The sequence below is a fragment of the Aethalodelphis obliquidens genome, unplaced genomic scaffold (genome assembly GCF_003676395.1).
Source record: "Aethalodelphis obliquidens isolate GAN/ISIS:26980383/991018 unplaced genomic scaffold, ASM367639v1 scaffold111, whole genome shotgun sequence".
Lineage (NCBI taxonomy): Eukaryota > Metazoa > Chordata > Mammalia > Artiodactyla > Delphinidae > Aethalodelphis > Aethalodelphis obliquidens.
The window spans coordinates 1,027,086-1,054,644 of NW_020838055.1; the positions used below are offsets into that span (position 1 = coordinate 1,027,086).

Consider the following 27,559-nt stretch of genomic DNA (forward strand, 5'->3'; position numbering starts at 1 on the left):
TCCCTGGCCAGGGATCGAAGCCGGTCCCCCTGCTCTGGGAGCGTGGAGTCTTAACCACTGTGCCACCAGGGAAGTTCCCAAGGCTGATTTTCTGAAATGATAAAGTCAAGGAGCCAGGCAGGCCACCTTTGTCATCCTTTGGTCCTTCTAGCCACACTCTTTTGTGGAGGGGATAGGGGTGTGGGATGTGGGGGGATTGCAACAACCCTACACCTAAAATCTGGGCTGACCCCAAGGTGGAGAGGGGAGCTCTGTACTCGGAATAACTTGGTGAGGATTTAGGATAACTTTCTTTCCCTTACCAAAATCCCCTGCAAACCTGCCAAATACATCCTACCAAGTTTTCAGGATGCCTGAAATTCCCAGCAGGAAGTGGTATCATTCCTTCTGGCTGGAGGGTTGATCTTTGGAAGGTACTTGTTCAGGCACCATGGGTCACGAGACAGAAAAAACCTTGGACTTGAAGGCAGAAAACATAGGTGCCAGACCACGGGAGAGATAGGGACAGAAAGCTGAAGCTAGGAGCTCTCAAGACAGACTTGGCCTCCTGGACAATTTCACCTAAGGCCTGAATGGAGCCAATTTCCTACCATCCTGACCTACACAGGGCTTGTTTGACACTTTATCTCCAGTCCTCCTTCTGTATCACTCCTTTCACCCAAGATCTTAACCCAGATCCTTCATAAGCAGAGAAATTTTGAGAATCCTAAATAATGATCTTGGGTAGAAATGAAGGGAACATAACCAGTCTGAGGTAAGTCAGTACATGCTAATCTTTTATTTGCATATATGATACAGTGATGCTTTCTGTTTTTATGAGATGATTTTAAGAATAATTCATATTTGTCCCGTCACAGGCAGGTTTCATAAATGAAAGCCGCGAGTTCAACAAACCAGACACTGTCCGGGCTGGTGGGCCCAAGAGAAGAGCTCATGGGAAGCCCATTGGGGCGGTGCCTGGTGTTGACCGGAAGGCATAAGCAAGTGTGAGAAGAAGAAACAGAAGTAGAAAAGAGTCAAAAAGATGGTCTTCTATCCACTTACTCAACCAACCACAAACATTGCTGGGCACTGAGGGAGGTTCTAGACATGCAACATGGGGTTTGTGCCCTCAAGGAACTTCTACTCTGGCTTGGGTCATCTGAGGTCTGGGGCTGCCCCAGGCTTGCAGGCATGTTCCTATTTAGAGATCAGCAAGGTTTCTCTCTTGCTGATTTTGTCCGAGAGTGTGGAGGTGGAAATGCTGTGAAGAGGATCTTCCCTCAGAGCTGCTGTGGATTTTTTATGCTCCAGGAGTGGTAGGAGGTCTGCAGCACTGGGTCCAGGGCACCATTTTTTGACTGGAGTAGGAGGCATAGGCCCACAATGGTCCAGTTGAGGTTGAGCAGTGGTTTCAGTGGGTAGGGGGAGGGGAAAGCAGGAGGTTGTGGTCCATGCAGAGTGTGGTCAACAAATGTGGGGTGTGGTCACTGGGGTGCAGCTTGTGGGTTGCTTCCTTCAGCAGTCCTGCCCAGGTTCCCTTTCTGGTAGGATGGATGCCCCTCCATCTTCCCATTCATCCCTCTCCTTCTCTGTGCCTCTTCCCTTGGATTCCCAAGGAGCTAGATTACGAGAAGACTCTGGATTAAAAAGATTACCCCGGGAGCTAGTCTACTAGGGATGCCAAAACATCACTAGAAATGCAAAGAGACAAATGTGATTGTACTGATGAAGTGCTCCCAGGGATACAGCTGTATGTGTTGAAAAGAATACTTAGGTAAGTATCTTGGGATGTAAAGGAACGGGATGGGGCGAGAAGACGGTGGAGTGAGGGCATGCATGCTCTGTAGGGATACAAGCTCCCCAAACCTGCCTTCTAAGAAGAGTGGGCTCAAAACCTGCTTTGGTTTGGCGAAGTGGGTGTGTCAGTGGAGTCCTCAGTTCTTCTGATCCCTGGGCTCAGCCCGCCCTCTGAACAAAAGTTGAATAAAATTGTAATAATATCAATTTGAAGGAGTGCAGAATGATTAGCCTGACCAGAAGCTCATAGGCTTAGCTCTGACCCCATAACTGTCTTTCCTTTTGCTGTTCCTTTCTTCTGTGGTGAGTGATGGCCCCACCAACTGGCTATAAGTCCACGGGAGTTTTATCCCTTCAAGGGTGCACTACCCAGCCCTCTCCAACAGGTGCTACAGGCCTAATTCTTAAAACTAGACCCTCACTCTTCCCCAGTCAGCTCAAACTCCTTCAAGGCTGGCTGCCCAGGGGCAAATAGATCATTGATCAATCGCAGCAGGAAGTGAAGGGGAAAATGCTTTACAAGCTCTCTAGGCTCCAGGTGAGGGCTATATTAGTAGCTACTTTATTCAACAAGCATGTATTGAGTGCCTGCTGAGTGCAAAGTCCTGCTCAAGGGACTGTGGAAGACTCTGGAATTCCCATTTTCAAGGAGTTGCAGCCAAATGTTCGTAACTGGGGTGCATGTCAGGATCACATGGGGAGCTTTTCCAAAGGCCCCTCTCCAGAGCTGAATCAGGTTCACAGATTGAGACCAGGTCTGTGGGGTATGGGAAAGCTCAGAGGGTGGTTTTTATCTATGTCCTTGGATGTGAAGCTCTGGGACAGTGTAAGAGACAGGGATGTGTACCACTAACTAAAAAGCAAGGGCAAGTTTAGCCAATGCCACAGAGAGAGATAAGCAACGTGCTCTGAGAGTGGAGACTAGCGAAGAAAGGTTAAGATTTATAAAGCAGCAGCCTGGGCAAACAAGGTAGAATATGTCACATGAGCATGGCTCTCACAAAGAGCATAAATTGTAAGAATAATGACAGCTATCATTCTTTTCTCCCACTCAGTACACAGTGATAGAACACCAGGGTCCACTGCTCGGCAGGGTGCAAGACCAGGTTCCTGCCCTCCGGCAGTCTGCAGTGTGATGGGGCAGGGAGATAGGACACCCATGGGTGTAACTACGACATGCTGGAGAGCGCCAAATACTATTTTAGAGAGAACAAGCGGAGTGCTGTAGCAACCCAGAGAGTGCTCTTCTGATTTACAGGTTGTGGACACCTTCCTGAAGGAGCTGGCATTTCAGCTGGGGCTTGTAGGTTAGGGAGTAGAAGGCCCAGCATGACAAAGGCCCAGAGGAGACTGGGAAAAGGGTATCTGGGAGAGGACCCGTGGCCTGTTGTGGCTGGATCCCAGGCTGCTTGGGGGGTGGGGGCTTACGTTGGAATAAAATTAGAAAGAATGGAAATGTTAGTTGGCACCAGATCGTAGGGGCCTTTATTTACATGCAAATAAAGCCTACGGTGTTTGGGCTTTATTTGCCATGTAACGTGGAGCCACTGAGGGTTTTGAAGCACCCTGATGTCAATGCAGAGGACGCTTGGTGGGGAAAGAGATGAGCAGCAGGAAGGTGCAGAGGAAGTGAGGCGGTTTGGGGACGAAGCCACAGGCATGTGACAGACACTGGGAAGGTAACATCAACAGGACTTGGTGGTGGGAGTAGGAGTGGAGGGGAAGGAAATGCAGGGCTCAAAGATAACTTGGTTTTGGGGGGAAGCTGGGACCATCACCCAGGAGGGGGAGAACATTTTAGGTGGAACATGATGAATCGGAAATGTCAGCTCAATACCCAGCTGGAAAGGAGGCGATGCTGGAGGAATCTTCAACTCTGGATGCCTTCATCAAGGTGGGTGTTTGGTTATCTGGGCTTCAGAGCTGGACTGTTGGCACCTGGAGGGTAGCGTCTGCATCTCATTCATTTTTACATCCTCCAAATAAATGCCGGCAGAAGATGGCACTTATCGCACTCATTCTTAAGATTATAGACTAAATATGCCAGTGCCGGTTCACGTGCTAGCAACTGGAACTATGATACAGAACACGTCTCGAGTCCAGCTGCGGGTTTTTAGAGTCCAGATTTCCTTCTGACTGTGCTTATTTGAGGATGTGATTACTTTTGTTCTGCAGAGAGCCCCATCCGGAGCCAACCCCCTCCAAAATCAGCTGGGACAGCCCTACCGTCAGGGAGGGGAGAGACCGTCTTGCCAGCAGCCTACATCTGCACAGTTGAATTTCAGACCCTCATAAAGTCTTGAGGGATGCTCCTTTCAGGGCATGCTTTCCTATTTTAGAGCCTTCTGAACTAAGCAAGGATAAGAAATCCATGTCTGAATGAAAGAATAAATGCTAAAAGATTTTCTCAAAATCTAAGAAACGTTTTTCTGGATGGCAATATAAAATTTCCAGATGGGGAAATTTTCCACAGAAGAGGGGGCATATAGGACCCCTTGACGTAATGTACTTCTTTCACCCCCGTCGCTGCAGTGGTAGCGTGTCCCAGAGCTGTGCCTTCTATGCTCCTTCCTGCCCTGCTTCTCCTTCAGCTCCACCTCCTCCGGCTCCTCTGTCTACCGCCACCTGCTCCACCAAACTCCCTCTCAATAAAAGGAGATGCCCTCATAGGTGAAGGCACCTGGGGGGTGAGGTGACAGGGGAAGGCCAGGTGCCTGTTGCCGGCAGAGCAAGAAGTGCCGGAGCAGACTTTTGAGGTGTCTGCGGAACTTGACCCCGACAAAGACGTAGAGCACCGGGTTGAAGCAGCAGTGGGAGAAGGCAACGTTGCGGCAGATGAGCAGGGCATAATCCAGCTGCTGGCTGACCTCGCAGCTCCGAATGACGCCAAGTTTCAACAGTGTCTGCAGAAACAGGATCAGGTTGTAGGGAGCCCAGCTGAGGAAGTATGCCGCCACAATGGTGAAGATGAGCCTAACTGTCCGGTGGCGCCGTTTGGACCGCGAGCGGAACAGGGTCCTGAGAATCTCCACGTAGCAGAACAGGATAATCCCCAAGGAGAGAAGGAAGATGATGTTGTGCTGGTAGACTGAGGCTAGGAACCACTCGAGTTCTGAATAATCACAGCCCGAAGGGAACACCTTGTGGAAGATGGCATCGGGGATGGAGGACAGGATGCTGGCTGCCCACACAGCTATGGTCACCAGCACACGGCGCTGGAGGGTGTGGACACGCAGGGATGAGATGGGACTCACCACGGACAGGTAGCGATGGATGGTCATGATGGTCAGGAAGGAGATGCTGCTGTAGAGGCTGATGGAGAAGATCATGTTGAGGAGCTTGCAAAAGAAGTCTCCCAACAACCAGCCCCAGTGGTACCCCAAGATCCACACGGGCAACAAGCAGGAGAACGCCAGGTCTGAGAGACACAAGTTGAGGATGAAGACGTTGGTGAGGGACTCCAGGCTCTCATACTTCACCAGGACCCACAACACCAGGCTGTTGCCCACCATGCTGAGGAAGAACACCAGGCAGTACAGGATGGTGGTGCTGAAGGTGGCAAAGACAAAGGTCTTCTTCTCACACAGAAAGCTCTGAGGATCATACTCAAAAGGGGTGGTGGTCTCCGGGATGTCTGAGGGCTCCATCCAGACGCTGAGAGCATCTGAAGTGATACAGACATGGAGTTCAAAGCCATGTGGTTAGGCTAGAGAGCAATAGGACCCATGATACAAAAAAGTGTAGTCCATGTTCCAGCTACTGGGCGGCGAACTATTTATAAGGAAATTAGGAACTTTTGCCAAAATGTGAAGTCACTAAGCATGCTGTTTAGTCTGGTTAGCATTTTTTCTTAGCAAGACTTTCTTGAAGGAAGTGACACATTAACTTACAATATGTCATAAGCCCCTTCCCTTCTTGAAGACTGTCATTTGAGTAACACTAAGCTAGACCAGTGTCCCAGTAGGTGTAGGAGAAAGACAGTGGAACTGGATTCAAAGACCTGAGATCAAAGGTGGGGCCCAATATCACGTTCCTGGGCAAGCTTTTTAACCTTTCTGAACCTCGGGTCCTCATCTACAAAACAGCACTAATGATCCCAGGGTCATTCCTTCATTTATTCAACAAATATCTACTAAGAATTTACTATGCCCACCTGCCTTTCCTTCTCCTCTCCCTCTGTCCCTCCCTTCTTTTCTTTCTTCCTCTGCTCCTTCCTTTTCTTCCTCCCGTAAAGTGTACAAACCCTGATGGCAGGATTGTTTCAGGAAACTTGCTGTCTCCAGGAACTGGTCCAAAAGGAGAGGACACAAAAGGAGCAAACATCTCTCTCACGTAAATCCAATTATGAAATCATCTCAAGACTTCAGTGAATGTTGAGAATCTGGGAGATCAAATCCCCACTAACACAGAGGATTAACTCTCAGAGCAGAAAGCTTCATCATCTGGGAGTCTGGTCTACAGAGTATCTTACAAGCAAGTGGAAATCCTAAGTGTCCAATAGGAGAGGAGTAGCTAAGAAAACATATGGTCAAATTGATTTAATCCTCTGTGCTAGTGAGATTTTAGAAATAGACTAGGACTTCCCTGGTGGTGCAGGGGTTAAGAATCCGCCTTCCCAGGAAGATCCCACAGGCCGCAGAACAACTAAGCCCACGCGCCACACTACTGAGCCTGTGCTCTAGAGCCTGTGAGCCATAACTAGTGAGCCCACGTGCCGCAACTACTGAAGCCCACATGCCTAGAGTCTGTGCTCCACAACAAGAGAAGCCACCGCAACGAGAAGCCCGTGCACCGCAACGAAGAGTAGCCCCCGCACGCCACAAGTAGAGAAAGCCTGCGTGCAGCAGCGAAGACACAATGCAGCCAAAAATAAAATATAAATAAATAAATAAATTTTTTAAAAAAAGAAATAGTGAGACTAGAAGGCCAAGGAGACAAAAGAGAAGTGATTGAAGAGCTGGAAATTTCACTGAGAGAGGGGCAAATGAAGCTGCAGGGCCTCAGAGAAGGATGGGAGACTTGGATGAAGCAGCTGTCTGAAACAGATAAGAGAACTCTCAGCATCCACTATGTGTCAGGCACTGTGCTAACACATTATACTCAACTGCTCCCTTAATCCTGCAACGCTCTCTCTTAAGACGTGACCATTTCCATTTTATAGAAGAGGAGACAGGTTCAGACTGGTAAAATGACCTTCTCAATGTTATAAAGCCTGGAAGCAGCAAGGAGGGCCAAGACTGGAACCCAGGCTTTATGACCTTGTATTCTGAGGAGGAGAACTGGAGAAATAATTTCCCGCTTCCTGGTTTGGGACAGGAGGAAAAATAGCGGTGAGGGTGCAGTCTCAAAGTGTATCCTATTTTAGGTAGTTAAATCAACTTGTGTCTCTAAACACAAAAGTGAAGATAGTTGAAAATATTAATATGGTTGTTTTGTTTTGTATTCTTTTGATATCTAGAGAGGGATACGTATGCTTTTGCATGTTTCCTGTCCACTTCGGTTTCTTATTTTTAGTGTTTATGGATTTTATTCATTTTTCTACTTAGGATAACACTGTTTTTCTTATGGATTTTTAAGAGCACTTTACTTAGTCTGGTCAACCCATTCTGCTTCTGACTATGTCTTATGGTCTTACTTTTTTGACATTTAGAAATTGGGTACTTACATTTTAAAGAAGAGCTTATCTGACTCAATACAACAGCCCTTAATGACCAATGACATATGTCAGGTGCTATGATAGATGCTGGATTATATAGTATGAACATAATAGACTCTACCTACCAGAAGCTTACAGTTTAGAATGAAATCAGAAATGATACAAATATCTGGGATTTCCTGGAGATATTTTGGAACAGGGGGTTTGTAAGCACCCTTCATATCGTACAAAGCCAAAGCTGGTTGTCTGAAAAAAAATTTTTTAGAGGTACTAAAACTCTAGCTAGACTGAGAACAAAAAGAGAGAGAACACGAACTGTCAATAGCAGGTATGAAAGGGTGCTTATTGCTACAGATCTTACAGACTTTAAAAGAATAACAGAGAAATATTATGATCAGTTATAACAAATTCAACAACAAACGAAATGGACAGATTTCCTTAAAAATTCAACCTACCAGAACTGACATGAAATGATATGACATAGTCCTACCTTTATTATAGTAATTTAGTTAACTCTAGAAAACTGTCCCAGATGATTTTTCTAGTGCCTTCTGTCAAACATTTAAGAAAGAAAGAACACTGATCTTAGGCAAACTACTTGAAATACAGGATGGAATAATTCCCAAATTGTTTTATGAGGCCAGCATAGCCCTGATACCAAACCAGAGAAAAATATTACAACAACAGAAAACTATAGACCAATATCCCTCATGAAGACAGACATAAAAACCCTTAACCAAACATTAGCAAATCAAATCCAGCAATATATTTTAAAAGGTTAATACGTCATGACCAAGTGTTTATCTCAGAAATATGAAGTTGGTTTAATATTTGAAAATCAATCAATTTAAGTGACCATATTAAGACAAAAACTATATGATCCTTTTTGATAAATGCAGAAGAGCATTTGACAAAACTCAACACTCATTCATGATATAAACACTCAGCAAACTAGAAATAAAAGGGATATCAGGTACCTACAAAAAACATTCCAGTGTTTTGTTGGTTATTGATTCATTCACTCAAAATTTCAGAGGAGCTGCCAGTCAGGGCCTGGTAGGCCTTGGGCACAGAAAGAAGAATGGTGCCAAACCCCAAAGCTCTCCGAGTTACATCCTAGGGGTTTGGTTCCCTTTGCCTGTCATTGCTCTCCCACCCCATCTCTGAAGCCCACTTCAATTCTAACAGAGTAACTTTAGCTTTCTGGTCCACATTATAATTGGGATTGAGAAATACAGCTCTCAATTACCCAAACACTAATAACAACAATGCCTTACATAGAGACTTATAACCAAACACCTCCACTTTCTTTAGCACAAGGAAAAGCAAAGCATTATATGATAGTTGTACTCAAAGCACGGTCCACAGACCTGCTTTTTAGCAATACAGGTTTTTGGGAATCCTCAGATCCAGGGAATCAGAGCCTCTGGAGGGAGGGCTCAGGAATCTGCATTATTTACCTGCTCTCCAGGTGGTTCTGATACCTACCCGGGAGTTTAAGAACTCCTGCTGTAGGCTATTAGAAGTAGAGGAAAACATATGTTTGAAATGTTTGTAAAGGAACTCACCTATATCTGCACCTCTTTACACGCTTCTTGAGGCAGAAATGGTGCTTCTTTGTTTCATATTTTGCGCAAAGAAACCGAAACACCCACCCTGCCCAGTAGGCTAGAGGAAGGTGGGGGAAGGCTAATGTGCAGAGTCTCAGAGGGAGACAGAGGGAGAGACAGGGAGTCTTCCTAACCCCCCTCTTCCCACCACTAGGCGTCCTGGCTTGATCTGCTCCCAACCCCCCACTCCACCCAAGACCTCATGTAGAACCTGGCTACGTCACTCGTCACTTGGAAAAGAGCTGGTCACCCAGCCTGTCTCCACAGGAAGGTGGGGTCCACAGCTTAGGGGTCATCTAAGCCCCTGGGTTCCACCAAGGATAGATGCAGGTAATTTTGGAGTTGGAAGGGATCATAAAAGATAATGTATTTTTTTAAAGTGGTATTTTAATCTTATCAAAAATTATACTTGATTAATGTACCAGTAATGCTTTATTATTATTTTAAATTGAAATAATTCATGTAATAAAAAATTTAGCATTTTAAATTGTATAATTCAGTAGTTTGGGGCATATTCACAATGTTGTACACCACCATTACCATCCAGTTCAGAACATTTCCATCACCCCGAAAGAAATTCATGCTTGTTTGTCAGCAGAAAATCCTACTCCCTACCTCGCTCCATCTCTTGGCAACCACTAATCTACTTTCTGTCTCTATGGTTTTGCCTATTCTGGACATCTCATGTAGGTGGAATCATATGTGACCTTTTGTGTCTGGCTACTTTCACTTAGCATAATATTTTGAGGGTTCATCCATGTTGTACCATGTATCAGTACTTCATTCCTTTTTATGGCTGAATAATATTCCACCGCATGGATAAGCCACATTTCAACCAGTCATCAACTGAATGACGTTTGGGTTGTTTCTACTTTTTGGCTATGATGAATAATGCTGCTCTGAACATTCACTTGTAAATTTCTGTATGGATATATATTTTCAATGCTCTTGGGTATTTACCTAGGAGTGGAATTGCTGGATTGTTTGGTAACCCCATGCTTAGCTTTTTGAGGAACTTCCAAATCATTTTCCACAGAGCTGTGCCATTTTATTTTCCCACCAGTAATGTATGAAGGCTCCAATTCTGTTGATCTTCACTGCAAAAATGGGATCGTATCATGTACACTGATTTATCCTTTTTCCATTAAACAAAATGGCACGAAAGTCTTTCCAAGTCTTCTTCTTTATAACAGCTGGAAAGTGTTCCACTGCATTATGGTATCAGGATTTACCTATTTTCCTGTCAATGGACATCCAGTTTGCTTTCAATTTTTAAAATTATCACAATGCTGCAGGGATTAAAGGTATATCTAATACATACACCTTTAATGTACTGGTGTTGAATTACTGTAGGATGGATTTCTAGAAGTGGTGCCTTTCTGGGTCATAGGGAATGTGCATTTTACATTTGGTAAGTACTGCCAAAATACTTACCATTTAGAACCTCTAAAATGGTTGTATTTATTTACATTTCCAAAATAGTGTATACCTGGTCAAAAATCAGGTGTTACTAACTTTAAAACTTTTGTTCATTCTGAAAGGATACTTGTAGTATCATGTTGTTTTGATTAAAATATTGTTATTTGGAGTCAGGAATTTTCTCTACAGATTTATTGTCCAATTGTGTGTGTGTGTGTAATTGTTCCTTGCTGAGGGAGATAATTATTGCAAGGACTCATATAGCAAGTGTTTAACAAATGTTTGTTCCCTAAATATGAAGACACAATTTGAAACTAACATTTTCACATTTCCTCACATTTGGTTTCATTGTGAAAAAAGTTCATGCTCTCGCCTTAAACAGAAAGTTCTAAAACACTGGTCAGGCTGGACAAAGATGGAATTGAGTTCCAGCCTCATACAGACTCGACATACAGAAGGGGAAGTTCAGTTCTGGGTAAAGCGCAATGTGGATAGGGGCCTGGTTATCACATTCAGGGTCTGGGCCCATCTGTGGGCAAGTGGGATCCAGGGCAGAGACCAGCATCAGAGGTCTTTGGCATCCGCATCAGAGTGGGGCTCTTGGCGGGAATTAATTGCTGTTAATAGGGGAACCACTGACTCTAGATCCCCAGGGTCTCATGATCTAATTGGACCAAGTCCAGCAAGATGGATGGTTCTGTTTGAGCCTCAGCCCCATGCACATGAGAACAGGCACAGGCATGGGCAAATGAAAGGTCTTGCAGCTTTGGGAGCCCTTGGAGACAGCATCCTGGCTTCACTGGGAGGTACATTCACAGGGCACAGGAGGGAGGAGGCTGACAGCATCCAGAAGGCCCATCCACCTCTCTGTGGGCACATCTAGCCCCTGGCTGGAGTGGCCCTAGTGGGAGAGACTAGAGCTAGTGTTTGATCTGGGCAGAGGTATGCTGGAGCTGGCTCATACCAGCTTGTGTGCGTTTCATTTTTAGGAATTTTACGAGTTGGTTGCTGTTGCATTAGTAGCATGAAATCAACCATGGTGGAAGTATTGACACCTTGGAATCTGGCAATCACTGCAAATCAGGGCTTTTCCCTCTGGAGAGCTGGTTGTTAAGATTTACCAGCACACCACTGGATAGAAGGTTAGCATTTTCTCAGAATTGCTCCAAAGATAAAGTCCCAAATTCCTATCCTTGCTGGTGTAGTGGTATCATTCAGGATTCCAGAAAGGGACAGGTGGCCCTCTCAAGAGGGTGACTGAGGACAATGCAGGGAAAGGACTTTTACAAAGGTGTGGGCAGGGTGTAGGGAATGCGAGCAGCGATGGTGAAGTACCCCTGGGCCAGCAAGAGTGGGCAGCTGCCACTGAGCCCAGGGCTAACTGCCCAGGAGAAAGAGCCACCGAAGGACCTGGCGAGACGGGCCCTACAAAAAGGTTGCTGGACACTGGATGTGGATTTTGGCAGAGGAAGTATTCACTTCCACCACTTGCCCAACAGAGAGACAGCCAGAAGAATACATATGCCAACCTCTTTCTCCTCCCACCCCCCTCCACCCAAACTCCTGCTGGTGCCTTCTACTGGCACCAGCACGGAGGCAGGGGAGACTGTTGATGCAGCCCGTACAGGGGAGCCTCAGAAGCAGAGGCGGGTGAGGAAAGTGGAAGGCAGACCTGGAGGGATGGAAGTAAGGCATCCAGTTCAGAGACTTAAGCGGTCCGTCCCCATCCAGCTCATTTGATGCATGCTTCCCTTGCCCACTGCACTCGGGGGCCACACACGCTGCTTCCTCCCTCCCCCGCTAGTTCATCACCCCTCCTCCTTGGCTTAAACTTCACCCTCCTGTTGCCTGTGTTCTTTTACACCTTGTCATTCTGCAAAGCAATTCTCTGCTAATGCTTATTATGCTTATCATTTTTATCCAATAATGATTCATTTAACAATTAAAATACCAGCAGCCAACATGTACTGGCACTTCCCACACGCCAGGCACTGTGTAACTGTTAGGCTGTATTCCAGAGGGCAGGCACCATGTCTCTGTCTTGTTCATGGCTCTCTCTCTCCAGTGCCCGGGACAGAGCCTGGAACACACCAGGAGCTTGACAAACATGTGGAGTAAAACTCCTCACGAGGACCCTAGCAAGTGTTTCCCAGCTTGTCTGTAGTATGGGAGATTACATATGGCTGCAAATGTTTTACTGCTCCTTCCACTGAGAGGCAAAGTCTAACTCCATTCTCCTTGAATGTTGCTGCTCTTGGTAACGTACTTGACTGATAGAACGTGGTGAAAGTGAGATTCTGGGACTTCAGCTGGGTCCCTAACATTTTCATTGATAGCCTTGAACCACCGTTTATGAAGTCCAACTCCATGAGGCCACCGCGCTGGTGAGGCCACATGTGGAGCGGCTGACAGTTCTGGCTGAGCCCAGCTCTCCAGCCTTCTCCGTCGGGGCTAGACCTGGGAGGGAAGCTGCCTTGGAGCAGCCCTCCATCTCCTAGCTCAGTGGCATCGAGGGACCGTCACTGACGCCACACGAAAAAGGATTACCCAGCTGAGTGCTGCTCAGGCTTCTGAGTCACAGTTTATGAGATATAATAAAATGGCTCTTATTTTAGACCTCTATATTTGAGAGTGCTTAACTACACAACAATAGTCAGAACTTATAATATTGGTTAGGGGGAAATCCCTATGCTGATTTTCTATCCCACCTTTACCCATCCCACGTTCTACGTGCCCCTTGACGACTGTCATCACCCAGAGTCTTGTTGACTCTCCAGCAAGTCACCTTTGATGTGGCTTTAACAGAGGTGCCCACTCAAGGGAGCTTCCATTTGAACATGGCTGGGAAATCCCCCAAGGGCAGGCCTGGCTGCTCTGTAGGCAGCAAAGGGAGCTGAGTGGTTCTGGGTCAACTGCCAGATCGTCACATGGCCGCCTTCAACCTTTTGTGACGGTGAAATCACCGACTCCCGGGGAGAGGCCCTTTCCTTGGAGACCTGCTCTGCCCACCCGACCACGCACAGGCCTGGTTGGGGAAATCAGGCGCTGGCCAGGGCTGCCCCGGCTTCCACTGCTGCCCCGCTCCCCGCTGGTCCCGTCCCAGGCAGAGCAAACACTGCTGGCATCACCAGGACTTGTCTGTGAGGAGCTTCCGAGGGCCACACGGGTTGCAGCTAGAGGACTAATCCCTGGGGGTGTGCTCTGAAGGCGTGCAGGGTTCTGAATGGAGCCTTTTGGACGTTTCTGGCAGCACCGCAGGCTAAAGAGACGCCTGAGAGGCTTGAGGCCTCTTGACCTTCTCCAGGGCCTCCGGAAGGGGCCGCGTGCGGATGTCCCTGGGGCTTTGCCAGCCCATCCTGAGCAGCAAGGTCTCCCTCTTCTCACTCCCACCGGTGCTCCTCAAGCACACTTGGGTGGGTGGGTGGGCGTCATGACAGCGTTCCTGGCAGAGGCAGCAAGAGTTTGGAGAAGAGCGAGTACAGGATGTGTTCGTGAGGCAGTGAGACAGGTGCATCAGGGCCAGACCTCACAGAGCCTCGGACGCTCCTGGATGCCCTTGGCACAGCCATCATTTCTGCACTATGTGGGGCTCGTGGGAAATACAGATTCCCAGGCCCTGCCCAGACCTATAGAGACAAGCTCTTCAGGTGAGGCTTGGGCCTCTGCATTTGTGACAAGTGTCCGGGGGGTTCCGAAGGAAGCCAGACAGTGTAGAGATTAATGCCACGGGCTCCAGAGTTAGGCTGCAGGGGTGCAAACGTGGACTCCAGGATTCAGTGCCCATGGAATTTTGGCACCTCAGTTTCCCCACGTGAATTGCAGATAATTACAGCATCAACCTCACGGACTTGTTATGAGGATTAGACAAAGTGAATGAGTTAGGTACTTAGGACAACGCCCAGTGAGCACTCAATAACCGGACGATGGCAGTAGATGCAATGCAGGAAGCTGTACCTTCAGTACAGGGTCAGATCTCAATAAATGTTTGTTGAATGGAGGACAAGAGCAAAACACGTTCAGCCATACCACTGGCACAACCATGCCATGAACATTTATTTTTATAGCAAGCTCTGGCATTATTCTAGGTGCTGGTGGTTCAAAAAGGAATAAATCATTCCCTGCCCTTAAGATGCTCACAGGCTCACAGATGTGGAAATGGGTGGTTAGGATACAGTGTGTTAAGTGTGATGTGAGGGACAGGCTCTGGGCATACCAGCCTTGGAGAGGCAAGGAAGGCTTCCTAGAGGAGGTGATGTCAAAGGGAGATCTGAAGGATGAGTAGGAGTTATGCAGGGAAAGGGGACTGAATGCCAGGTGTGGGGGAACATTTATGCAGTAGGGCACATTCTGAGCCTCCCAATGACTCGAAGTGAGAGAGACGTGTGGTGGAAGAAGCAGACCGCTAGGGTTTGAGGCTGGAAAGATGAGCAGCATCAGCTGGCTGGGTTGAGTTGGGTTGCCCAGTGCCTTCAGGTCTGACTAGCTCATCTCACGCACTGCACGTCCTTATCACGAAGATTGCCTCGTGTGTCACTGAATCACGGTCCCCTGGATTAGTCAGTTAGCACCCTGCTTCAGTGTCCAGAGTATGAAAAGTCACAGAGGTCCAAATCCCTGCCCAAGTCACTCTCAAGTGGAGGAGTGTCAAATAATTTGGAGTCCATGTTTCAAAATCACCACATGGAGATTCAGGGAAAAGTTCCTGAAGGAGAGGACATGGGCCAAGTCTTGAAAGGTGAGTAGGACTGAACAGGGAGAGAAGAGGAGGAAGGATGTGCCATTCGGGGATCAGCAAATGTAAACATCAGGAGATAGGAGGTCTTGAGGCTGGGTCAAAGGACTCAACTCAGGCTCGAGACGAGATGTGTGCCGAGAGGGGTGCTGGGAGATGAGCAGGAGAGGGAGGCAAAGGCCCTTGGGTGCTAAGCTCAGGAGTCTGAAATTCATCCTGAATGGAGAACTAGTAAAGGGTTTTAAGCAGAGGAATAAGGTGATCCGTGGATTCACTAGGATGCTCTTGGCTGTAAGTGACAAAGCACAGGACTGAAGAGGCTTAAGTGGTCGAAGCTATTAATTTTCCACAGGAAGGTAATGCTAGGGTTGGTGCAGCAACTTGGCGATGTCATCAAGAACCACGGCCCCTTCTACCTCTTGTACTAGCCTCAGCGCCTCTGTAGCATCACTCCTCACAACTACAAGATGGCTGCTATGGCACCAAGTATCACGGCTTTGTAAAGCATCCAAATCAGGAAGGAAGGAGGCATATGTCTAAACAAGCAGCTTTCATTGGGGGCAATTTTGTGATGTCTGGGGGGCATTTCTGGTTCTCACAGCTTGAAGGAGGTACTGACATCTAGCAGGTAGAGGCCAGGGATGCTGACAAACAGGACAAACTCCCATGAGAGAAAATTACCAAAATGGCAATAATACCGAGGTTGAGAAACGATGGTCTAAACGGATTGGGTGGCCTTAGCTTATACACGGAGGTGAAGTTGTGTCACTGCACGTTTGGAGCTAAGAGCCCAGAGATTCAGTTTCATGGCTTAGCTGCTAAGGGACACTAGACACTGCCAGATATGTCAATGTATTATAAAGTTACAACCATATGAAGTTCTAGATAGACTGAAATGTAAGAAGTGAAACCAAAAAAGGGGGAAAACAGAAATAGTTATCAGATGGATGGGGAACGACTTCATAAACATATATTTACATATATTGCATATAAACATAAATACAATATGTCTATGGTTTTCAGCACATGTCATTTGAGGAGGGTATTATCATCTGTCAGACAGTGAATTGGTTTGCAGGATATAGCTTGCTTTCTTCTTGATACATCTTTAGTTCCTGGAATTTCTATTCTATTGTAGTCAGTGTAGTGTCTTTTTTCCTTTCAGTTTTCTGAAGCAGAATTAGTTGGACTGACCTTGTTGTGATAGGGGCAGTGATGGTGGGAAGTGGGCAAGAAGCTGACTTAGAAGGCAGGGGTTGCCAACATACAAGAAATTCAGCTTGTCTACAGTCAACTCAGACCCTTAAATGTCACTGGTATTTCTGCTGGAGGTTTCTGGTTTGGCCTAATTCTTTTAGAGATGCAATGCTGATTTGGTACTTTTTTTTCCCTTCCTAATCAGCTTCCTTTTCCTGTTTTTTGCTTACCATGGTCTCTGCCATTAGCCTTGTTTTTTGCAAATGAGAATTTGAGCTCTGCTGGTTAGGTGTGGGTATAAGTATGCCATGGGTGTGTGTGTGTACATGCGTGTGTGTGGTTGTGTGTTCCTGTGTGTGTATGTATAGATTTCCATGTCAACACAAGTTGGCTGGCAAAATTCTGGACTCCTTCAATGATAAAGATGGGTCTCCTTCTAACCCACGCTCACTATGAAATCAACAGCTGAAAAGAATATAATAAAAATAGTAAACCAACTTACTGTACCCGAAAATCTTCAACAAGTGAGTTACTGGAAAATAAATAGCACAGTTTTCAATAATCCAAGGATCAAACAAGACTCAAGGGGAATTAAAAAAAACACATTGAATGGCATAAAAGTGAAAATACAACATCAAACTTTGTGGGACACAGTTAAAGCAGCACTGAGAGGGAAATTTTTAGCACTAAATGCTTACATTAGAAAAGAGAAAATGTCCCACATAAATAATCTAAGCACCTATCTTAAGAACATAGAAAAAGAAGCAAAATAAACTCAAAGTAAGTAGAAGGAAAGAAAAAATAAAGAGAAGAATTGATAAAATTGCAAACATAAACCCAAGAGAAATGAAACAAAAAACGTTTGTTCTTTGAAAAGATCAATAAAAGTGATATCCTCTAGAAAGACTAACGAGAAAAGAGAAAGACACAAATTACTAATATCAGGAAGGAAACAGTGGTTATTGCTACAGATTCTGCAGACATCAAAGATAGTAACCAAGGACTTCCCTGGCGGTCCAGTGGTTAAGACCCCGCACTCCCAATGCAGGGGGCCCAGGCTCAATCTCTGGTCAGGGAACTAGATCCCGCATGTCGCAACTAAAAGATCCCACATGCTGCAACTAAAAGATCCTGCATGCCACAACTAGACCTGGCGCAGCCAAATAAATAAATAAAAATATTTTTTAAAAAGATAATAATCAAATAGTATGAACATCTATATAACTTAGATGAAGTAGACTAATTCCTCAAAAAACACAGGTTACCACAACTCACCCAATATGAAATAACTAAATAAATAAACTCACCCAATATGAAAGGGCTCACCCAATAAGCCCTTCAAGGAAACTGAAGTCATAATTTAAAACTCCTGAGAAAGAAATTTCCAGGCCCAGATAATTTGACTGGATGATTCTTTTAAATGTTTAAAGGAGAATTAACACCCATTCTACATAACCCTTTCCAGAAAATAGAAGAAGAGAGAATACTTCACACCTCACTTTGTGAGACCAGTATTACCCTGGTACCAAAACCAGATAAAGATGGTACCAAAAAGTACATATAATAACTACAGACGAATATCCTTCACAAATACAAATGAAAAAACTCTTTAATAAATATTAGCAAATAGAATATGGGGTTTATTCCAGAGATGCAAGGCTGGTTCAATACTTAATCAGTGAAATCCACTGTATTAAAAGGCTAAAGAAGAAAAACCACATGATCATATCAACTGATACAGAAAAATCATTTGACAAAATTCAACAACTATTGGGACTTCGCTGGTGGGGCAGTGGTTAAGAAGCTGCCTGCCAATGCAGGGGACACAGGTTCAATCCCTGGTCTGGGAAGATCCCACGTGCTGTGGAGCAACTAAGTCCGTGCGCCACAACTACTGAGCCTGCACTCTAGAGCCCATAAGCCACAACTACCGAGCCCGTGTGCCACAACTACCGAAGCCCACGTGCCACAACTACCGAAGCCCACGTGCCTAGAGCCCGTGCTCCGCAACAAGAGAAGCCACTGCAATGGGAAGCCCGCGCACCGCAATGAAGAGTAGCCCCCGCTCGCCGCAACTAGAGAAAGCCCACATGCGGTCAAAAATAAATAAATAAATAAATTTATTTAAAAAAAATTCAGCAACTCTTTATGATAAAACTCTCAGAAAAAACTAAGGATTGGGGGGACTTTCTCAATTTGATAAAAAATACTTATTAAAAACCACCAGTTGGGCTTCCCTGGTGGCGCAGTGGTTGAGAGTCTGCCTGCCGATGCAGGGGACACGCGTTTGTGCCCCGGTCCGGGAAGATCTCACATGCCGTGGAGTGGCTGGGCCCGTGAGCCATGGCCGCTGAGCCTGCGCGTCCGGAGCCTGTGCTCCGCAACGGGAGAGGCCACAACAGTGAGAGGCCCGCGTACCGCAAAAAACAAAAAAACACACCAGCTGACAAAATACTAATGTTGAAAGACAATGTTTTCGCATAAGATTGGGAGCAAGGCAAGGGTGTCTATATTAACCACTCTTGTTCAATATAGTACTGGAAGCCTCGGGCAGCACAGTAAGCAAAAGGAAATAAAAGGCGTACAGGTTGGAAAGGGACAAATAAAACTGTCCCTGTTTGCAGATAGCATAATGGTCTACCCAGAAAATGCCAAATATCCAAAAACAAAACAAAACTGAAACAATTCCTAGGATAATAAGTGAGTTTAGCAAAGTTGCAAGATATAAGATCAACATATAAAAATCAATTGTATTTCTATATATTAGCAATAAACACACAGAAAGCAAAATTTAAAGTACAATATTATTTACAATCTCTCTCTCCAAAAAGAAATACCTGCGCATAAATCATCAAAATGTACAAAACATGTACACTGAAAATTATGAAATGCTGATGAAATAAAAAAGATCTAAATAAATGGAGAGATATTCATGGGTTGGAAGATTCATCATAGTAAAAATGTCAATTCTCCCTCAAATGATATATGGTTATAATGAAATTTTTAGCAAAATCCTCCAAGATTTTTTGCAGGCAGAGACAGACTTATTCTAAAATTTATATAAAAAGCAAAGGATTTAGAATAAATAAAACATTTTGAAAAAGAAGAAAGGAATGGGAGTAATCCCTCTGTTCTATTTCAGGACTTATTACGCAGCTATAGTAATTAAGACCGTAGTATGGGCAGAGGGGTGGACACCAAGATTAATGGAAGGGAATGGAAAGCCCAGAAATAGCCCCACACCAGTAAGGCCATCTGATTTTTGACAAAGGTGCAAAAGCAATTCACTGGAGGAAGGATAGCTGACTTTTCAACAAATGGTGCTGGAGCAATTGGATATTCATAGGCCAGAAAATAAATAAGTAAATAAAAAGAACCTCAACTTAAATTTTGGATTTTATATAAAAATTAACTCAAAATGCATCACGGATATAAATGTACATATAAAATTATAAAAACTTTTAGAAGAAAACATAGGAGAAAATATTGGGGACCTAAAGCTTAGTGACAAGCTCTTAGACATAACACCAAAGGCATAAACAAAAGAGAGGTATATTAGACTTCATCAAAATGAAAAAGCTTTGCTCTGCAAATGATCCTGTTAAGATAAGCTACAGACTGACAGATAGCATTTGCAAACTGCATATCAGACAAAGTACCCATGTCTAGAATATATACAGAATCCTCAAAAGTCAGCAGTAAAAAAGCCAAACAATTCAGTTAAAAATGGGTAAAGAACTTGGAGAGACATTTCACTGAAGAGAATATACAGATTGTAAATAGGCACATGAAAAGATATTCAACATCATTAGCCATGAGGGAAATACAAATTAAGACTATGATGAGGTATTACCACATACCTATTAGAAAAGCTAAAATAAAAACCAGGGGCCATGCCAAAATCTGGCAAGGATGTAGAGAAACGATCTCTCATACACTGCTGTAGGAAATGTGAAATGGCACAGCCACTCTGGAAAAGAGTATGACAGTCTCTTAAAAAACTGAACACACACCATATGATCCAGCAGTCACACTCTTGGGCATCTACCCTGGGGAAATGAAAACTTATGTTCTCACAAAAACCAATACATGATTGTTTACAGAAGATTAATTCTTTATAGCCCCAAACTGGAAACAACCAAAATGTCCCATAATGGGTGAATGGCTAAATTCCATACCATGGGGTACTACTTAGTAATAAAAAGGAGCAAGCTTTTGGTATATGCAATGATCTGCAGAGATCTCAGGGGTTTTATGATTAGTTTAAAAAATGCAATCTCAAAAGGTCACATGCTGAGCAATTCCACTTACATAACATTCTTGAAATGACAAAATCATAGAGATAGAAAGCAGATCAGTGGTTGCCAGGGGTTAGGAATGGTGGGGGCAGCTGTGACTATAAAAGGGTAGCAGGAGGGACATCTTTGTGATGACAGAATCGTTCTGTATCTTGATTGGGGTGGTGGTTACAGGAATCTACATATGTGATAAAATGGAACAGAACTGTACACACACATTGTACCAGTGTCTAACTCCCGTTTTTGATACTGTACTATAGTTATGGAACATGTAACCACTGGAGGAAAATGAGTGAATCAGGTGGGATTCCTCTATACTATTTTTATAATTTCTTGCTAATCTATAATTATTTCAAAGTTAAACAAAAAAGCTATAATCCTGCTATTTTTAGCTCAAAAAGCTTCAACAATTACCCACTGCCCATGGCAGTGGTTTTACAAATTTAGTGTAGGTAAGTATCACTAATGTTGTATTAAACATGCAAATTCTGATACAGTAGGTAAGGGGGTGGGGCGGGGGTCAGCACATCTAATGAGCTCAGCAGTTGATTAGGCTGCAAGAGGGGTCTTCAGGTCACACTTTGAGAAACTCAGACTCTGGCTCTGCTCTTGAGCTCTTAATTTACAGTTAACACTCTCCTCTACAACAAAAATATATGTTCACCAGATCCAGGACGGGGTAAGGCAGGCAAGGAGCCAAGGGTGTGATATTTAAGGAGGCACTCACTCTCGGGTCCATGGAAGTGCAGAGTTAGCACTTCCTGAACCTTAGAGTAAGTGCCTCCTTAAATTTTGCATCTTAGATTGCCTCCACCTGCTCCTGGCCCTGTTCTCCACATAAAGACTTGGATTTAAAGGTTCTTAGCAGCTTTATTCATTATACCCCCAAACTGGAAACAACCAACTGTCAACCAACTAGTGAAGGGACCAGTAAATTGTGATATAGTCATACAATGAAATGCTAGTCAGCAATAAAAAGGAACACACTACTAATTCATGCAACAGAATAGATGGACCTCACAAATGTTATGCTGAGTAACACAAAAGAGTACATATTCTGAACAAAACTTTGGAAAATCTGCGGAAGACAAATCTAATTTACACCAACAGAAAGAAAATAAGTAGTTGCCAGGGTGGGTGATTATCTGGGAAGGTGGGTGATTATCTGGGAAGGTGGGTGATTACCTGGAAAGGCGGGTTACAAGGGAACTTTTGGGGGTATCAGGAATGTTTCATATCTTGATGGGTTGTGGTTACACTGGTGTACACTCGTGGAAACACCCATTTAACATGGGTGCATTTTATTGTATGTGAATGACACTTCAATGAAGCTGATTAAATATACAAAACAAAAACAAACAAAATCCCCAGCTCTCTCACAAACATCTGAACCCTGCGCTTTGGCGGAAAGGCCATCTCTTACTGATGGGCTCCGGGTACAACACAGTCGAGTAGGAAGAGCTGTGGTGAGGGGTCAGGACACCTTGATTCTCATCGTAGTTCTAGTAATAACTGGCTGGACGACCCATGGGTCAGTCATTAAGCCCTCTGAGTCTCATCTGCTGTGAGTACTTCCCAGGGCTGGTGGGAGCAATAGATACACGAAGTCACCTGGTGAAAAGCTACACATCTGTCAGAAATTTTTACCTGTTCTTGGATGGAAACTGCCCTTTGCACAGCCCTTTGAATTCAAGTCTGGAATGGCTCTAGGAATATGAGGAGATTTCAATAGCATATGCAAATTAAAGCTGCCAGACATCATTTTTTGCCCATGTATTTGGCAAAAATTAGAAAGTCATAATACCAAGGGCTGATGAGAATGAGGAAAGTGAGAACCCTGGAGGCAAGGCTGGTGGGAGTATGGACTGGCGGCGTAGCATTTGAGGGACAACCTGGAAGAAGGTAAGGCTGAAAATACCTCTGATCTAGCAGTTCCACTCTTGGGCTCCTCATCCAGAGAAGCTCTGCATAGGCCATAAGGAGACAGATGGAAAGATGCTCACTCCAACATTGTTTTTGACGGCAAAGATCGGGGACAGTCTAAGTGTCTGTCACTAGGAGATGGATACATAAATGCCAGAACACTCACACACAGTAAGACAAAGCAGTAATCAGAAATACATTTACTACAGCTGCACAGTTGTAGCTCAAAACACCATATTGGGGCTTCCCTGGTGGCGCAGTGGTTGGGAGTCTGCCTGCTAATGCAGGGGACACGGGTTCGAGCCCTGGTCTGGCAGGATCCTGCATGCCGCGGAGCGACTGGGCCCGTGAGCCACAACTAATGAGCCTGCGTGTCTGGAGCCTGTGCTCCGCAACGGGAGGGGCCGAGACGGTGAGAGGCCCGCGTACCGCGATGAAGAGTGGCCCCCGCTTGCCACAACTAGAGAAAGCCCTCGCACAGAAACGAAGACGCAACACAGCAAAAATAAATTAATTAACAAAAACAGAAACATCATATTGAATAAAAAAGTATTCTGAATGATATTTATGGCATAATGTCATTTATGTAAACCAATCTCACCTTGCAGAATTGAATGGATCAGACGGGATGTTGGTCACTGATTGCCACTTAGTAGTGGCTCAACAGATGGTAGCCATTATTTTGGAAAAAAAAAAAGTAGGAGATCATTGAATTCATCAGCATCAAAGTTAAAAAAATAGAACTGTGAATGCTGGTAAGTTCCATATTTCCCTGGGAAGGAGGTAAAACAAGGGGCTGGACCTCCATGTTCCAGAATGTCCCCACTAGGGGAAGCTGGCCTTGGCAGTTTCAGTTTGAAGATGCTAGAGAAATATGTTGTTGGCCACTGCCCCCTGTTGAAACAATATTGTCACTTCCGAGGAGAGAATTCTCAGACTTGCCGTGTAATAACAGCATGTGAACTTCAACTCACTGGGGAAAAGGCAGACTGCTGTTTCAGCACTCACAGAAAATGCTGCCCCACTAAAGGAATCCCTCTAATCATTATAGCTAATACAATATAGCTACTTTCTTATGTCTATTATTAGCATTTGAATATGTTATTTTGAAAAAAAGAATCAATCCTCATAACAAACACAACTCAACACAGCGCATACACAAGAGGCAGGTACTACCGTATTGATGCGAGAACAGAGGCACAAGGAGATAAGTAATTTGCCCGAAGTCACACAGTCAGGAAGCAGTGAAGCTGGCTCCAAGGTCTGTATTCTTAACCAGCTCTGCAGGTCTGACTCTTGAATGCCTCTGGTTCCTTTGGTCTGATCATGACAATTGTTCTGCAGCCTGTATTTTGTTCAAATACTTTTTCCCCATCTAAAACACCTTCAAGTCTATGCTCCATCCCTTATAGGTCCCTCCCTTTCACAGTAAAATTCCTTGAAAGTATAGTCTACGCTCACTCTCTTCCCAGAAGCAAAAGACTCTGCCATCAATTCTCACTCCCAAATTCCGCAGGAGTCTGGCCTTGACCTGCTTCTCTGATTTGTATGTGCTCCCTCCGAACACCCTCACTATACATACAATACTGATATGATACATGATTACTGAATCAAGGAAATGCATGTGATAGTTCACAACCCAGACATTTTGCTCGTTCCAATCTTTTGGTCTTGCATGTATTTTCCTATTTTCTCCACCAGGGGGAAGTCTTCTCTTAAGGCCTGATTCCTCCTCCCTCTTCACGGGTCAGGTACACGACTCCAGCTACTGAGCACTGGAAATGTGGCAGGTCCCAACTGAGATGTGCTTAAGTACAAATTACACACTAGACATTGAAGATTTAGTACAAAAGAGAGAATGTAAAATATCTTATTAATAAATGTAATAAAGTGATTACATGTTGAAATGATATTCTAGATAGATTAAAGACACTCTTGAAATTAATTTTACCTATTTCTTTTTAGATTTTTAAAAATATGTTTACTAAACAATTTAAAATTGCACATGTGGCTTACTTCATATTTCTATTGGACAGTATAAGTTTAGAGGCTCCCTCCTAATGGCAAACTCTAAGGGTGGTCTGCAGAACCCTTGGTCTGCAAGGAATCCAGTTAGAAAACCATTCACTTGACCACTCATGAAGAAACTGAGGCCCAAAAGGGCCAACAACTTTTCCAAGGTGATCCAAGTGATGGCATCTTGAGTTTAGATTAGAATGCAGGTGTCCTATACCCTTTTTAAAAAATTTCTCCTATTATGGAGGTCCTTGAATGCCACAAGAGGACACAGGCACAAGACTATGTCCTGTGGGCCTTTAAGGTCCTTTATCAAGAAATGTCACCACCTCAGGTCTCTCGCTGTTTGCTTCCACAGGTCTCCTGCACAGCCCAGGGGCCACTCCCTCTTGCATCCTCTGCCAACCCCGTGAGCATTTTCCTGCTCTCTGCTAGGAAGCCCAGCCCTGCTTTAGGGCTCTATCTGGCTGCTTCCTCCCTGGCACTGACAGCCTGGATAGAGACCCTGGAGACAAGCAGTGACTACAGAGCCCTTCTCACCCTTTTGTCTTCAACTATCCTCTAGACTTGTCCAATTCCAGTCCCACCCAGGGGGCCATCGTAGCTCTTGCTGGAATAAGTCCAACCCAGCTGGAAGGATGAGCAAATAGAGCCAGCTAGACTGATCACCTGCTGACCCTGTGTCCATCACCCTCTGTCACTACAGACAGCTCACGTTGCCCACAGGCCCTCCTTGCAGATTGGGGACCAGTGATCACACGGCTGGTGAGTCACATGGAAACTGAAAGCACCCCTCAGTGGGGTGACTTCTCTAAAGTGGACACATGAATCAGAGGCGGGGAAGCTGGGAGGCAAGGCCAGACCCTGCGTCGCAGGCAGGGATCTTAAGTGCAAGCCCTAACACCACAAATCTTCCCCACCACACCCCCGCAGAACTACAGCATTATGGGTCAGCTGTAGTTTGTTTTGAGTTTGGGTTGAGGCCCGAACATGTGTGTGAGCCTGCACAGGTGTGGGTCTGCCCAGGTGGGAAGAAGTCTCTGTTTCTGGCTTGTGTCTCTTCCTCATGAGAGCCACACATGAGTGGGAGCAAAGGGTCTCAGCCCCCCTCCCTACCCTGGATTCCTGGTCAAGGACCCCTGTGAGTCTAGGCCCCGAGTGTGGCCACGGGTGCCTGGATAGTCGCTGCACCATGCCTGCAACCTCATCTCTGCCTCTTCTGAACCCAAATTAGAGAACTGATGAATCATGGGACTGTAAGAGAACCCGTGTGGTACGGATCAGCAGTCACAAGATGAGGGCTCTCTTCCCAGTTCTGCTACAACTCTAGCTGTGCAATTTTGGGCTAGGCACTGTATGTGTCTGAGGCTCAAGTTCTCACTTGTATAATGGGTGTATTAATTATCTATCACTCTTTTAAAAATTCCTCCAAAACCTAGTGGCTTAGACAATAAGTATTTATTATCTCACACAGTGTCTGTGGGTCGGATATTTGAGAACAACTCACCTGGGTGGTTTTGGCTCATGGTCTTTCATGCGATGAGGTCAAGATGTCCACTGGAGCTGCAGTCATCCGAAGGCTTGACTGGGGCTGGAGGACCTACATCCAAGACAGCTTTGTTCACATGGCTGCTGGCAGGAGGTCTCGGTTCCTTGCCACATGAGTCTCTCCATGGGGCTGTTTGAGCGTCCTCCTGACGTGGTAGCTGGCTTCCCCTAGAATGAGCAATTGAGGAGAGCAAGACAGAAGCCACAGTATCTTTTATGATCTTTATATCTTAACCTCTGAAGTCAAGCACTGTTATTTCTGCACTATTAGGGTTATCCAAGTCAACCCTAATCAGGGATGTGAACGCCAGAAGGTACAAACCACTGGGGGCTATCAGGAAGGCTGGTTACCACCTTAGAAGTAATTAGTACCATTATTAATATCTGCTCTGCCCATCTCACAGAGCCATCAGGAGGTTTTGTTTGCATACCCATTGCAAGAAAAACCATTAACCAGAGGATGCACCTGATAAGAGTCAAGACAGCAGCTGCTAAAAACAGCTGTAAAAAGGGTTGCTGGAGACTGGACTCTGAGACCGTCACAGGAAGCTCTGGGACAAGTAAAAGGAGGACCAACATAGGAACGTGGTAGCTCAGAGGCCTCCAGTCCTCTTTGCTGTCCCCATATGAAGGTACAATGTGGAGACAATTAGGAAAGTGCCTGACAATGTGCCCATTACATATGGCGCTCAGCCATAAGTGTTCTTTCTAAGGAAAGCAGGTGGGTCATAGTCTTAGGAATTCCAGGAGGAGGTGCTGGGCCACGGTGAAGGTTGAATTGTGCCCTAGCCCTTTAGTTCTGACATTTAAATTAGTTAGTTTACTTTTCACAAACTCCAAAGAGCTGCATAAACGTGAAAGTCCATCGTTATTACCTCCTGGTAAGATGCCCACAGAGCATGCTTCCAAAGAATCTCTCCACTGATTCCTTAACTAGCCAAAAAGAGGAACTGAGATACGTTCACTGTTTTGCAACTATCAGAAACAGCCTCTCAAAGTTGCCTCTGAATCTGTCCTTGTTCATTTACGCTGGGATTTTCTCTCACTCTCTGCACTCAGCCTCTACCTGACAGTGGCTCAGTCCCTCTGGAACCCACTCTTATTACTCCTGTCATTCTCAGTTCCTGCTTAGGGCTGCAGTTCCCTCCACTTCCAAAATCTCACTCCAGTGGCTAGAGCCTTATAATCCACTGTTGTCCGGGTGCCGTCCTAACTGCTGCCCATCTTCCTGGATTTGTGAGGACCACTGCTCTTGGGGTCCTCTTTGTTGTGTTCCGAGTTCTACCCATCTTGGTGCCTGGCTGGCTGGACCCCAGTGCTGGGGTTTAGGTCTGTTTAGGTTTAGGTCTGTTTTCGTACCGTGTTTTTGTACCAGATTCCA

The 27,559-nt window shown here is 45.2% G+C and overlaps 1 protein-coding gene across 1 annotated transcript; it reads right to left on the reverse strand.

Annotated features, from left to right (window-relative positions):
- Positions 1 to 762: 762 nt before the first annotated feature.
- XCR1 (X-C motif chemokine receptor 1) lies at positions 763 to 27,559 on the reverse strand. The gene is made up of 2 exons (XM_027096994.1): positions 26,138 to 27,559; positions 763 to 5,443 (listed from the first exon to the last, which is right to left on the reverse strand). Exons 1-2 carry the CDS (start codon positions 26,154 to 26,156, stop codon positions 4,425 to 4,427), a joined length of 1,038 nt encoding a protein of 345 aa, XP_026952795.1. The 5' UTR covers positions 26,157 to 27,559; the 3' UTR covers positions 763 to 4,424.